This window comes from Prionailurus viverrinus, chromosome B4, assembly GCF_022837055.1.
Source record: "Prionailurus viverrinus isolate Anna chromosome B4, UM_Priviv_1.0, whole genome shotgun sequence".
Lineage (NCBI taxonomy): Eukaryota > Metazoa > Chordata > Mammalia > Carnivora > Felidae > Prionailurus > Prionailurus viverrinus.
In genome coordinates, this window is record NC_062567.1 from 79,179,815 (window position 1) to 79,196,162 (window position 16,348).

The window sequence follows — 16,348 nt, forward strand, 5'->3', positions numbered from 1 at the left end:
ATCTAGTACCATGTAGTGAATCCCATTGAGTTGTAGCCACCAGGGAGGAATGCATAGGCTGCCTTCTGTGTGGAGTACCCACAAAATCTATTTAGTCTTTTTTTAATCTTTGTACTATATTCTCAGTAGGTTCAGGCTTTCAGAAGTAAAAGTTATAAAACCCTTAATTCATTATCTCAAAAGTTATCTTGCCACACACAATTCATCTTTCCACATCCTATCCAAGACTCTTCTCCACCCAGTACAGACACACAAGTCTTACCTCTGTGGTATTAGTAATTAGTGATTCTCTCTAAGACATAATTAAACTAGATCTTATCCATGTCAGTAGTAAGGTGGAGGAAAGAACACATAATTCAAGATTGTTATGGAAGTAAGAAAGTATATATTTAAAGTTCATAACACTTATTAGGTACTTCAAATGGTGAAAACACATGTGGAATGAAATAAGTTAAAGGAAAGAGAGGAATCCTTCCATATTCCTGCCATATGATTATGTGGCCTTTTCTGATTAATGACAGTTAAGTGTATCACATGGGCGCCACATAGTCCTCCCTGCTCCCTTTGTGTACAAGAAACTCTTGCTCAATCCCAGATGTACCACTTGCATCTTATGATGTACTGCTGTCAGGCCTGCTCAATATTATAACATGGTTGGTCTGTCCAAACTCAGTTCTTGATTGGTAATTCCAGAAGCATGACCACTTACTATCCCATGGTCATATGCTCTGCACCTAGAAAGGCCCATTAGCACACCAGGAGTTTTTTTCAAAAAATGTGTAACTCTCCAGTGAAGATGGTTTAGCCTTGTCTCTCAGAACCCCACAAACCTTTGTTATGATTCTCACACTGAACCCAACATATGCTCTACATGGCATATTTTCCAGCTACTGAAGGCTTGATCTTTAATATTCCTTGCACTCTCACTATAAGAGATGGGAGGCTCTATGCAAGCTACCAGACAGGACTTCAGGCTTTTCGAACACTTATTAATCATGCTCAGCTTTTTATTATCTTCTTCTAAAATGCCAATAGCACTTAGCAATAGCCATCCATATTAATTTTTCTCTTGTTGCATAACAAATTACCACAATTTTTATAAGTTAAAAGAGCACATTTTTTTAAGTTTATTTATTTATTTATTTTGAGAGTGAGAGATCAAGCACGAGTGGGAGAGGGGGAGAGAGAGAGGAAGAATCCCAAACAGGCTCTAGGCTGTCATCACAGAGGTCAATGCACGGCTCAAACCCATGAAATGGTGAAATCATGACCTGAGCCAAAATCAAGAGTCAGATGTTCAACTGATTGAGCCACCCAGGTGACCTAAAACAGGACACATTTATTATCTCACAGTTTCTATGGGTCAGAAGTCTGAACACAGCTTAGCTAGGTCTTCTGTTCAAAGTCTCATAAGGCTATAATCAAGGCATCAGCCAAGCTGCCCTCTTTCTTGGAGATTACAGTTCTCTTCCAAGTACCTACGATTATCAGCAGAATTCAGTTCCTTGCTGCTACTGACTGAGGCTCTCAGCCCCTGGAGACTACCTGCAGTTCCCTGCCATGTGACCCACTCCATAAGCAGTTCACGTCATAACAACTTGCTTCTTAAAGGCCAGCAGGAAAAGAATTTTGCTTCAGCCTGCTAAGATGGAGTCTTATATGATGGAACATAATCATGGGAGTGGCATCACATTATTATTGTCATATAACACAACCAAATCAAAGAAGTTACAGTCCCACTATATTTTTCACATTTTATTGGTTAGAATCAAGTAAATGATTCTATCTGTACTCAAAGGGAGGGAATTACACAAAGGCATGGACACCAGGAGGTGGAAATTATTGGGTGTCATACCAGGGACTGTTTTCCATATCATGTGTATTAGGTTCTCCAGAGAAACAGAAACAATAGGATGTGTATAAATAGGCATTTATTTTAAGTAATTGTCTCATGCAGTTGTGGAGGTATGGTAAGTCCAAAATCTGAAGGTTGGCCAGCAAGCCAGAGACTAAGGGTAGAGTTGCAATTCAAGTCCAAAGGCGGTCTGCTAGTAGAATTCCTTCTTGCTCAGGGAGGTCAGCCTTTGTTCTATGAAGGCCTTCAACTGGCTGGATGAAATTCACCCACATTATGAAAGGTAATTTGCTTTACTCAAAGTCTACCAATTTAATTGTTAATCTCTTCCAAAAAAACACATTCACAGATGGAACATGTGACTCCTGATCTCAGGGTCATGAGTTCAAGCCCCATATTGGACATAGAGTTTAATTAATAATAATAATAATAATAATAAATCTTTTCAAAAGTGAGCAAAGGGACTAAACATACATACCTCCAAAGAAGACATACCAATAGCCAACAGGTATAAGATAATGTGTTACAACATTGCCAATAATCAAGGAAAATAACAGAAATAATCAAGAAAAGGTGTTACAACATCACCAATAATCAAGGAAATGCAAATCAAAATCACAATGAGATATCAGCTCACACTTGGTAGGATGACTATTATGAAAAAGAACAAAAGTGTTGGTAAGAATGTGGAGAAATTGGAACTCTTGTACACTGTTGGTGGGAAGGTAAATTGGTGCAGCCACTATAAAGAATAGTATTTTTTGAGGTTCCTCAAAACATTAAAAATAGAATTATCATATAACTTAGAAATCCCACTTCTGGCTATTTATCCAAAGCATTAGAAACAAGATCTCTGCACTTCCATGTTCATTACAGCCTTATTCACCATAGGCAAGATATGAAAAAGCCTGAATGTCCATTAATGATGAATAAAGAAAATGTGTTATATACATACAATAATATACTAGTTAGCCTTTGAAAATAAGGAAATCCTGCCAAATGGAACAACGTGGATGAACTTGGAGGATATTACCTAAGTGAAATAAGCCAGTCACAGAAGGACAAATACTGTCTAATCTCACTTATGTGAGGTATCTCAAATAATCAAACTCGTAGAAGTAGAGAACTGAAGGTGCATATCAGAGTTTAGGGGGTGGAGAAATGGGAGTTGTTCTTCAATGGGTATGAATTTTAATTTATGCAAATGAATAAGCTCTAGAGATCTACTATACAATGTAATGCCTATAGTTAACAATACTGTATTATGCACTTAAAAATTTGTTAAGTGGGTAGATCTGTTAAGTGAGCACTTAACACATTTTTCAAAAAACCAAAGGGATGTAAGGAAACTTTTGGAAATGATGTATATGTTTTTTACCTTGGTTGTGGTATTAGTTTCATGGGGATATGCCTAAGTCCAAACACACCAAACTGTATACATTAAATATGTGCATTTATATACCAATTATACTTCAATAAAACTTTTTAGAAAAGAAATAATTTCTGAAGTTGTATACACAGATTTATTTCCTTCTAAGATATGCTTCTTGTCAAGTACATACTCACCTGCTGCTTTGATATGGATGACTATATCTCTGGAAAACAGAGTGTGGTAATTAACTAACTACAACTCTACCATGCAGTCTCCTTAATAAATAACCTTGAATGTAAAAAATGTGAAAAAAAATAGGAAAGCTTCTAGGTGAGAACTAGAAGAATATCTCCATGATCTTGGGATAAAGAATATTTTTTAAATTGAAAGCAAAAAGCACTAATTATAAAAGAAAAGTCTAGTAAGTTGGACTACTTTACCATTACATCAGTTTATAACCTGATGAGGTTCATTTGTCAAGAAACACTAGAGAGTAAAAAAGCAATGCAGAGAGTGAGAAAATATAGGCAAAATATACAACTTACAAAGGTCGCATAGACAATATATTTCAAATGCTTACAAATCAGTAAGAAGACAGATGACTTTAACACAACAGGCAACACATTTGAACAGCTCTTCACAAAAGAGGATATCCAAATGGTTAATACACATATGGATGAAGTATATCCATACAATGGAGTACTCTATAGCAATGAAAATAAACACCTTACTGCCACATGCAAAAACATGTATAAATCTCACAAATACAATGCTGAGTGAAAGAAACCAAACATGAAAGAATGCATATCATAAGATATCCATTTGTAAAATGCTTAAAACGGGCAAGATCAATCAATGGTGTTAGAAGTCAGGATATGGGTTAACTTTGGGGAAAAGAGGGAGAGTGTTTTGTTTAGGTAAAGGGGAAACTTTCAGGATGTTAGTAAGTTCTGTTTCTTTATCTAGGTGGTGATTACACAGACAAGTCCACTTTGCAATAATTAACTACATTTTCAGCATTTTTCTTCTATATGTCATAATTAAATTTACTGGACAGATAAAAGTTTATTTTAAAAGCCAAGGAATAAAAATGAAAGAAAAAAAAAGCCTGAAGGCCCAGATTATAAGCATTAATAAACGATGTATTTCTGGCAGAAAAAAAAAGTTCAGATGGAAATTAAACCACTTCAACATTTGGTACAGCAACTTATGGAAAGATCTTCAACTTGAGCTGAGTATCAGAGACCATGTTTATGCACCGTAGAGCCAAGAAATGTGTTCAGCAAATTTTTCTAGGACAGATATGTTTGGTATGATTATAAAATTTGGGAATTTTCTAGCATTGTGCCTTGGCAAGCTTCCAACAAGAGTTTTTGTGGATGTTAATATTTACCTTTCTAAATTGGATATGAAAGAGAATAGTTCTTTAAGCTGGAAAGTGCTAATTCCTCCTGAAAATAATGTGCTTATGCAGTTACAATGAAGTAATGCTGTAATAAATGATGATTGATTTTGGTATTGATAAGTGTATTTATATAAATACATGATAAGTCACACAGAGAAAGACAAATACTGTTTGATCTCACTTATATGTGGAATCTGAAGACACTGAATTCATAGACACAGAGAGTAGAATGCTAGTTGGCAGGGGCTAGGAGAGGGAGAATTGGGGGAGTATTCATCAAAGGGTACATGGTTTCAGGTATGGAAGATGAATAAGTCCTAGAGATCTACTATAGAGTACAATACCTCTAGTTAATAATACTGAAAAATTTGTTAAGACAGTAGATCTTATGTTAAATATTCTCAGCACACAGGAAGGAAAAAAAAACAGGGAAAAAGGGTACTTTTAGAGATGATAGTAAAGTTTATGGCATTGTTTATCATGACATTTTCACGAGTGTATACTTCAGACTCATCAAGATGATTACACACATATAGCATTTCTGTATGTCAATTATACCTCAATATAGGTAAATAAATACATACATGCATGCATACATACACAAAAATAAATAAATAAATAAATAAATAGTCACCTTAGAATCTATACTGCATGAAGTATCCTTAAAACCTAAAGATTGGGGTGCCTGGGTGGCTCAGTTGGTTAAATGACTGACTTTGGCTCAGGTCATGATCTCTCTGCTCATGAGTTTGAGCCCCGCATCGAGCTCTGTGCTGACAGCTCAGAGCTTGGAGCCTGCTTCGATTCGGTGTCTCCCTCTCTCTCTGCCCCTCCCCTGCTGGCTCTCTCTCTCTCTCTCTCTGTCTCTCAAAAATAAATACACATTAAGAAAAAAACTAAAGATTACTTCTAGTTCCAGCAAAGATGGAGTAGAAGCATTCTTCACAGATCTTACAACTAAAAAAACCTTCAGAGAACACAACAAGCAAGCATAAGAAGACTGTGAAACGTGAAAGAAGAAGGAAGACTACCTAGGGACCTCAAGAATTGAGGAACAACACGACAGTGAGACCTCTGGGTTTTCTATCACCTCTTGTATATTCCACACAGGGAAATTCAGAAGTTTTCAATCCAGAACCACCAACAGGCATAAAAATATAAAAATTCCTCAAAAAGGCTGTTTCTCCTAACCAAAGGACCAGGAAAAAGGTGGCCTAACAATGGAGAACCCTTGGGGAATAGCTGCCCTACTCCAGCCAAACAAAAACACACTTCAACCTCTGCAGCTTCAGAGGAACCAGACAGGGAGCTGATCTTCAACTCCACGTTCCCACCCTGCATAAATGGTATTGCAGTGATTTCCTCTACCTAGCAATGATGCCAGGCCTGAGAAGATAGCTGACTGTTGCAGGTGGCTCTCTAATTCCTCCATCACCTACTGTCATCAGAGCCAAGAGAGGAGCAGGTGGTCCATCCCCTACACAATGAAAGCAGCTCACTCTGATTTCCCAGGCAGGGTGCTGTCAGTGGGCTGAGTGGGAAGCTAATCTTTAATTCTCATCCCATGGAAATAGGCAATGCTTCCAATCCTTCTGCAGAGTAGTATCATTAGGTAGGTGGTGAGCCAGCCTCCACTCCCACCTGGAGGTGGTGTTATTTGAGGCTACACTCTACTTTCTTCCATCCTTGCGGTCATTGAGGTCTAATTGGGAACTGAAACTCCACACCCACCTAAGGGCAATAAGACCGAATGACTCAGTGCAAACCTGGTCTATTCAACACTCCTGTCCCCTACAGTGTAAGCGGGGCCAGTGTGGAGCTGAGCCTCCACTCCCATCTGGCATTAACAAGACAGAATGATGTTGTGTGAGGTAGAGGTAGAGGATACTCCACTGCCCCTTTCTCTGTGTGAGCAAGGCCCAGTGGGGAGCAGACCCTCCACCTCTAACTACCATCAATGATGTGGGATGAAGTGGTATGAGATGGATTAGTTGGCCCCTCTGGCCAGACTTCCCCAGGCCAGCAAAGATGAGCATGAAACTGGGAAGCCCGACCCTGCAGCAACAGTAGTGTGAGTCAGATCTGTGCTTTCCTCTCCCTGATGGTAGCAGGGCCTGGGTTAAGTATATACTCCCACTGACAAAAAGACAGTATGAATCAATGCCCTACTCTCAGTGTGAAGGTGTCACCAAGGCTGAGAAGGAAGCTGAACTTCCACCCCACCCATCTGCATGAGGCAACATGGGTAGAAATTTCCACTTTTTTCAGGATGGTGTTGGCAGGGCTGAGCCAGAGCCCAAACATACACACTCACCTGGTCTTGTGCTTCACCTCAACAGAGACTGGCTGCTAAAAAATATATATTACATAGGATTCTGAATATTGTAATAAAGTATCAAAAATATCAAAAATAGGGGCGCCTGGGTGGTGCAGTCGGTTAAGTGTCCGACTTTAGCCAGGTCACGATCTCGCGGTCCGTGAGTTCGAGCCCCGCATCAGGCTCTGGGCTGATGGCTCAGAGCCTGGAGCCTGTTTCCGATTCTGTGTCTCCCTCTCTCTCTGCCCCTCCCCCGTTCATGCTCTGTCTCTCTCTGTCCCAAAAATAAATAAACGTTGAAAAAAATTTTTTTTTTAAATATCAAAAATACAATCCAAAATTGCTCATAACACAAAGAACCAAAAATACCACAACTTGAATGAAGAAAGATAATCAACAGATGCCAACACTGGGATGAATCAAACTTGGGGATTATCTAACATGAATTTTAAGGCAGCCATCATAAAAATGCTTCAATGCAGCTGTGGATTCTCTTTTAAAAAATGAAAACATAGATATCTCACAAAGAAATTAAAGTTATAAAATGAACTAAATGGAAATTACAGAACCTAGAAATACAATAACAAATTTTGAATATTCACTGGATGACCTCATTAATATAGATGACTGAAGACAGATCAGTGAACTTGAACACAGATCAGTAGCATTTACCCAATTGGAACAACAGAGAGTAAATACAATTTTTAAAAATAAAAAAAGCTTCAGGCATCCATGGGACAATTGGAAAAGAGCTAACATTGCTAAATTGGAATCCAAGAAGGAAATAAGAGAGTAGAGCTCTCTTAGAGAAAGCTCTAAGAGAGTAGAGAAACGATTCTAAGAAATAATTATTGAAAACTTCCCAAATTTGGAAAAACACATAAACCTGCAGATTCAAGTAGGCAAGCAGATTTAAAACAGAACAAAGCTAAAGCAATGCACACCAACACACATCACAATTGAATTTCTGGGTGCTAGTTATTTAGATGTGATATTTACTCCATCGTGGCACTTCTTTTTTGTGTACTTTTCTTCTGCATGCTAAATTTAAAAAGAAGATTTATTTTAAAAACAAAAGATTAAAGAGATTTTCACATGTAAAAAACTAAAAAATTAGCCATGAGAAGAACCAGACTATAATAAATTATAAAAGGTCAATGGATTATAATGGCAATATCCTGGCTATACTATAGTTTTGCAAGATGTTACTATCTTGGGAAACTAGTAAAGGGTACACCATATTTCTCTGAGGTATCTCTTTATATTAGGGTGAAAATGGAAGAAATAACATGAAATAAAGAATGGATAACAATTAAACTGGTAAATATATAGGTAAATCTAAGTGAACATCTGCAAAATCAGTAACAGTCATATACTATGGGGTTTTAACAATACATAGAACATAAAAATATAAAACAAAAATGTCACACTAATTAAGATATATGAAATGGAGATAAAGCCCTACATTCCTTTTGCTGACTGGGAGGAGGGTAAAGATAATAACTAACTATAGACTTTGATAATTTTTTGTGCCCCTAACAACTAGCCCTCAAAACTAACAGAATAAAAATTGGTAGACATGTAATGAAAAAATGGTTAAATCTATAATTATGGGGGAGTTTTTTAGCCATAAAATCAATAGTAGGACATGACAAAGAATATACAGATTTAAGGCACAAGATTAAAATCTTGACTTAATAAAAATATGGAAAGTATATTGTACCCAACAAATCCAGAATCCACTTTCTTTTCAAGAACAAACAACAAAAGAACAAACAGTACATTTTTATAATGAAAGGATCAAAACACAAATCTCAATAAATTTCAAAAGATTGGAAATATGGATTTGTTCTCTGCCCACAGTGTAATTAAGCCAGAAATCAATATCAAAAGTATAACCAGAAATTAGTAATACATTTGAATATTTTAAATGCACTACCAAATAACCTGGATATGTTTCCTGAACAAACCTCTCTAAAAACGCTGTAGCATGGGGGCGCCTGGGTGGCGCAGTCGGTTAAGCGCCGACTTCAGCCAGGTCACGATCTCGCGGTCCGGGAGTTCGAGCCCCGCGTCAGGCTCTGGGCTGATGGCTCAGAGCCTGGAGCCTGTTTCCAATTCTGTGTCTCCCTCTCTCACTGCCCCTCCCCCGTTCATGCTCTGTCTCTCTCTGTCCCAAAAATAAATAAACGTTGAGAAAAAAAAAATTAAAAAAAAAAAAAAAAAAAACGCTGTAGCATGCATGTACAAAAATGCTCATTACAACTTGTTCAAAATTTCCCTGAAACAGAAACAACCTAAATTTCTATCAGCAGTAAAATGGATAAATAAGGTGGGTTTTTTTATGTTTATTCATTTATTTTTGAGACACAAACAGCACAAGTGAGGGAGGAACAGAGATAGAATCCCAAGCAGGGTCGGCGCTGTCAGCACAGAGCCTGCTGCAGGCCTTGATCTCATGAAACGTGAGATCATGACCTGAGCCCAAATCAAGAGTCGGATGTTTAACCGACTGAGTCACCCAGGTGCTCCAAAAATGGATAAATAAGTTTTACAATAAATTCATACAATGTGGTACAATGCTGTTGCATGTGTTTATAAAGCATCTTTGATACTTCCTGGTAGGCATTAATAACATAAGTTTGTGTGGTGGTGTTATGTGTGCCTAAGGCAATGCCTGTGACTCCCAGGATTGTGAGCAAAGTAAGCACAATTAGCAGGAAAAGAGCATGTTGGTGTTGAGACTGAGGGAAGTTCTGTTGCCCAAAATAAAATATTGGCATAAAAGGTACACAGAATACAGGTGATGTTAGGAGGAAGGCCTGAGAGTGGGATATGACTGGGGTATATAACAATGAAACCAAAGACCTAACAGGAGTGACTATTTTGACAGAAATGTCTTGTACAGGAAGGTTTCTATTTATAAAGTGCCAGTAAGCCCAATGATCAGGACAAAGTAAGGGGTCTTAACTGCCAGAAGTTGAGCATAAATACAGTTGCTGATGGCAGTGACAGTCATTTGGAAAACCATGTATTAATCATGTAATTTTAGCAAGGTTTCTTTAAGTAAGCTTCCTTGCACTTAAATCCTTTAGCCTGAGGCTGGCACGGGGGTAGAGTGGAGGGGGTGGGTAGTTTTACTGAATGCCTTTTCAAGAGCCCAACACAGTGAATTCTGAGAACTGAAGTGTGTGCCTTGGTTACTATCAATAACGCCTGGAAGTCTGAAGAGAATAAGAAGTGTCTTGTTGGTACCTTGTGTTGTGGCTTCAATGGTAACACGTCTATAAGGATAGACGAGTAATATTCCCTTATAAGTGTACCACCACGGTCAGAGAATAGTAAGTATCTTCTGCAGAGGGTCAGTGACCCCATAAAATCTATTTGCCATTGGTTAACGGATAGTCCCCAGGGAATTAAGCCTCATCAATTATGTAGACAGTGGCACATTTTCCCATATAAGGTACATTAGTCACTACGTTACCCATGGCAGAGGAGAGGGGAAGTCCCTTTCATTCTTCTCAGGACTTCAAAGCATTAGCTTCTCCATGGCCTGATATTTCATAAGCCTACCAGTCCAGAGTTAGTGGCATCAGATCTGAGGCTGTGCCAATATGTGTCTCAGAAATCAAAACCAATTTATCTACCTGTGTATTATAATGAGTCCCTGAAAACTAAATTTTAGTATGTGGAGAATATGTGTGGCCTTGATTTGCATTTTGATGATCTATGAGGCAAAAAATCCCTAAAGTTCTTTACTTGAAAGATAGGGGGGGAACACCTCAGATAAGGAATTATTATTGCTGCCATTAGTCAAATCAGATGACCATATCATTGGCAATGGCCCTAAAGTCTATAAAAATGTGAGGAAGGGGCCAAGTGTTGGCCAGAACATTGTCTAATGCTAACACAACTGTGCTGACCCACAGTTCCCATCCTTGATTAGGGATGTCCCAGTTAGGGAATGGAATGCAGTAGCTCTTCAGTAGGTTCTACCATGCATGATGGTGGTGCTAACATCTATAAAGAATACAAACTCCCTTTCCTACTCACTAAATTAATCCCAATGGGGTTGTTAGGTAGCCAATGGATAGAAGAAAAGGGTGACCTCTTCAGGCACTGTTGCATCTAGCAAAGGACTGATAATGTGGAAACCACTTCCTCTTACAGGTGGGATATGCCAGAGGGCCCAGGTTGGCTCCATAAGTAGCATTTTCTTTTTAAAAATGAGGCATCTATGCCAAGTTTGTGGAGTGCTGACTCAATGACCACAGGCACAATGGGCAACTGGGTCCAGAGAGTCACAAGCTCAGGACATGTGAAAGCATTTATCTCAAGAGCACACAATGCAGCCAACAGTTGCCATCCCAATGGTGTGTAGGATTTGGCCGAGGAAAATAGTCTCTTGCCAAAAGTCCATGAACAACTTATGGCCACCATAGCTGATCCCAAAACCCCAGAAGGAATGTGAGGAGGTTGTTGAAGACTCTACAATGAAGGAGCTTTTGGGGGGGACACAAATGACAGTGCCTAATGTATTGCAATTTAATTTTTTTTTAATGTTTATTGATTTTTGAGACAGAGCACAAGCAGGGGAGGGACAGAGAGAGAGGGAGACACAGAATCTGAAGCAGGCTCCAGGCACTGAGCTGTTACCATAGCGCCTGATGTGAGGCTCGAACCCATGAACCATGAGATCATGATCTGAGCTGAAGACAGACACTTAACCGACTGAACCACTCAGATGCCCCTGATTTATTGCAATTTAGACAGATTCTAGAGCTTTTTGTCATTGGATAGACCATTCAAAGTAAGCCAATTTAGGGGCATCTGTGTGGCTCAGTTGGTTAAGTGGCCAACTTCAGCTCTGGTCATGATCATACAGTTCATGAGTTCAAGCCTCATGCCAGGCTCTGTGCTGACAGCTTGGAGCCTGAAGCCTGTTTCAAATTCTGTGTCTCCCCCTCTTCTCTGCCCCCCCCCCTACACACACACACTTGCACTCTGTCTCTCTCTCAAAAATAAATAAATTAAAAATATATATTTTTCAAAAAAACAAAGTAAGCCAATTTGTGAGTAACAGTATAATGAATCTAAATAAAAAATGTAAATGTAAAAGATGTTGTTTCTGAAACCCAAATAAACACAGTAAATGTTGAGTCTACTTTAAAGTAGTAAGTGCCGATGTCAGTGAGAAGTTGGTTCCTTACTGCATCAGGTAGGGATCATCCCTGAGCTGACAAGTATGTCCAGAAATTTTACTTAAGTAAGCAGGCCTTGAATTTTATAGGATGCAGTGGCCCAACCCTGACTGGAGCTTGAATTTCCTTGCAGAAAGACATTATGTTATCAACCTAATGCCATACCTGTGTTCTTGGAATAAGTTGGATGTAGTTAAGATGTGTAAAGGAATGAACATTGGCAAATGTCTCATGGGTAGATGAGTGAAAATGTATCATTCCTTTAAAAGTAAAGAGCTATTCATAGAATACAACATATGAGCCAAATCTATAACAACAAAATATTTTCCAGTTGCTGATTCCTATTAATTTTAGTAAAATTAGTAATGCAGATCTTAATGAAAACTATGATGGCATTAAGGTTATGGTAATTCACTGCGAAGTGAATTCATTTATATCACATTTGACCACTGGCCAAATTGGGTTATTAAAGGGAGAAATAATAGAAGTGATGAGTAGGCCAGGCACACCAATCCTCAGGGGTCTCACTCCATGGCTCTCACTTCACAAACCTCATGTCTGCGGCAGATTCTCTCATGGAACCCTTATCGTGGTCTCTCTGGACCTTCTCTCCTCAGCCATATGTTTACAGCTTGTTCTTAAAACTGTCAACAATTGCGGTTCATTTGAAGCTTTTGAACTGAAGTCCATAGGGCATGTTTAACTTCTTCAGGGAATTGATCCCCATGTGCCTGTTCTGAAAAGAGCAGATAAAACCTGCATCATTCTGCCTAACACAGAAACTGCAAAGAAGCCCATATCCTGCCTTCTAAGTACTTCAAAATCATCTCTCTTAGAAAAGAAATATTAAGGAATTTTCCATCTATCAAAGTCCACTTTCCTAATTCTATCATTGCTGTAGTAGGGGGTTATTCATTTATTTGTTTTTCTTTTATTATACATGTGAAGGACTTTATCTCTCAGGAAGTATCATTTGATTCTGGTTTGCATTAATAGAATGGAAGGTAATATGCTTCCTAAGTTAAGCCCCACAGACTTGGGTATTTTCATTAAGAGAAAAGTGGAATGCTTACATGTGGAATCTAAGAAACAAAACCAACAACAACAACAAACAGAAACAGACTTATAGATCTACAAAAGAAACTGTAGATTACCAGAGTGGGGAGAGGATAGGGGGAGGAAGGTAAGAAAGGTAAAGGGTATTAAGTGGGACAAACTTCCAATAATAAATCACAGGAATGTAATGTACAGCATAGGTGATAATAATGTTGTAAGAACTTTCATGGTGGCAGACAGTAACTAGGCTATTTTGGTAATCATTTCATAATACATTAAAAAATTATCAAATCAATATGTTGCACACCTGAAAATAATGAATATTGTAGGTCAATTATTATTCAATTTCTTAAAATAAAGAAATAGCCACCTATGGCCAGTGACTCCTGCGACAAAGAGAGTGAAGGGGAGAATGTTGACAGGAAGCCAATAAACAGCATGTTAAAATTTATACTACTCAAGACTCACAGGGCACATTTCATCCTTGACTTACCTCTTAGGATCAACAAAATAAACGTCCCACTACAGTCATTCAGATTGTCAAGGGTATGAGCACTGTATGTTTTTAAAGTCACTGATGTTATTATTCTATAAATGTGGATCATGAGGTCAATCAGTCACGAAAATCTGGATGAAAATGCAGTACTTGCCACAGACCAGAGGTTAGTACAAACAGGGAAGGGAGGGCTGTAGGGGAATCCAGGTCAATGTTTAATAGTGCCTAGTGCCTCCAACAGCATATGGAATTATGGGGAGATTGATAAGAATGATTGTGAGGATATGATTGTTTTCTTACCTGTATGCATGTGAATTAGAAGGGCCTTTTACATTACATTGTCTTTGCTTCTGACTCAGAAAAATCTAAAAATGTATGCAGGATGCCACTGGCAAAGTTTCCTTCCTTGGGGGTTACCAATTTATCTACAAAGGACTCATTGTCAGAAACAAAAAAGTCCCTCTTCCTTGTTTCTATGCCAAGAAGAGAGAAACTGTCATCCTTAGTTTGCCACTAAGAAATCTTTAAGACTTTGAGCAAAATCCACACTGAGATGCTTCCTGTGGGTATCTCAAGATCTCTATTCTTAGAGATATATTCCAAATATACATGGCAGAGAAACATATAAGAAATGCTAATAAATACGATTTATTGACACCATAGCCTTGTTCATGTACCAAAATATGCTCACAATATGAGATATACTGAACCAAAGATCATAAGTCTTAAAGGTCTATTACAAATTTATGCTTCAAAAGAAATAGGGGTGCAGAATAAATCACTTATACATCAAAACCTTCAACCATATCCATGTGGGGAATTTCCTATTGGTTGCTGAAACAAGGAAGTCAGAGATTTGGACAATTATGGAGATGAGGATCTATGGAAGATAGCCAGAGAAGTGTCAAATGGTACAGGGAAGGGGAAAGAGCACAAGGAGAAAGGGAATCACAAAAAAACAGAATCTGATAGAAAAACTTCCACCAAGAGTACAGAAGTATGAAAAACTAATGGAGTCAGAGGAAAGTGACTTAAATATGGAGATTTTATAAACACTTGGGGATTAAAGGATAGGTTCAAAATATATTCTCCTGGGGGGGAAAATGAGTAAGTATTCTGTAACAGATTCTGTTAAGTGTCCAAAAACATATCAACTGGGGAATTAAAAAGACTTTAGGATTAAGGTCATTCACATAGAAGATATCGGGCTTCCATGGAGCCAAGGCCACTGCAATGTGATACTGCTTTGGGACAACTGAATAGAGAGTAATATATGACATGATTCATTACTATCAGCTTTGTCTCTCCTACCCTGAGAAAGCTCATTTTTCATCAGTCACCTTTTTCCTTCAGATCTCCAAAGGGTCAACAATGAAAAATAGGACATTTACTGATTTCATTCTGTTGGGCTTCACAAATCAACCTGAGGTCCAAATTGTGATATTCATCTTTCTGCTCCTCACCTACATGTTAAGTGTCCTAGGAAATCTGACTATCATCATTCTCACTCGGGTACACCCTCACCTCCAGACCCCCATGTATTTCTTCCTCCGGAATTTCTCCTTCTTAGAAATTTCCTTCACATCCATTTTTATTCCCAGATTTCTGACCAGTGTGACAACAGGAAATAAAGTCATCAGTTTTGCTGGATGCTTGATTCAATATTTTTTTGCTATATTCCTTGGAGCAACAGAGTTTTACCTCTTGGCTTCTATGTCCTATGACCGCTATGTTGCCATCTGCAAACCCCTGCATTACCTGACCATCATGAGCAACAGAGTCTGCATACAACTCGTGTTCTGCTCCTGGCTAGGAGGATTCCTAGCTATCTTACCCCCAATCATCCTGATGAGCCAGGTGGATTTCTGTGCCTCCAATGTTCTGAATCACTATTACTGTGACTATGGGCCCCTTTTGGAGCTTGCCTGCTCAGACACAAGCCTCCTAGAATTGATGGTCATCTTCTTGGCAGTTGTGACTCTGGTGGTTACTCTGGTGCTGGTGACATGTTCTTATACATACATTATCAGGACCATTTTGAGGATCCCTTCTGCCCAGCAAAGGACAAAGGCTTTTTCCACTTGTTCTTCCCACATGATTGTCATCTCCCTCTCTTATGGCAGCTGCATGTTTATGTACATTAATCCATCAGCAAAAGAAGAAGGCGCTTTCAACAAAGGAATAGCTGTGCTCATTACCTCAATTACTCCCTTATTAAACCCCTTCATTTACACTCTAAGAAATCAGCAAGTGAAGCAAGCATTCAAGGACACCATCAAAAAGATTGTGAAGCTTTAAAAACAGAATACATTTCAATCAAAGGCATATATCCTAATTTCAAGGTATCTGCAGCCTAGTATGACAGAAAGGTATATAAACTGTATACTTACGTAATAAGCTTACAAAAAATAAAATAAAATAACTTGGTAGGGGCTATTAGAGAAAGATAAATGAGAATCCACGAAAAGAACAGTTAGAGAGAATTAACTATTTTCCAGAAATCACTTGAAATTCAAGAGGCAAAACATATTGCTTATTTAGAAGAGTGGAAAAATAAGAATTTAGAGGAAGAGAGGCCAAAATCTAGGATTGCCATTTTTCCTCATCATGGGGCCCTAGAAACTATGCTTCCATCAAAGTGTCAAT

General features: G+C 38.4%; 1 protein-coding gene across 1 annotated transcript; it reads left to right on the top strand.

Annotated features, from left to right (window-relative positions):
- Positions 1–15,073: 15,073 nt before the first annotated feature.
- LOC125170260 (olfactory receptor 6C4) lies at positions 15,074–16,000 on the top strand. Its single transcript, XM_047866709.1, has one exon. It carries the CDS (start codon positions 15,074–15,076, stop codon positions 15,998–16,000), a length of 927 nt encoding a protein of 308 aa, XP_047722665.1.
- Positions 16,001–16,348: the final 348 nt, after the last annotated feature.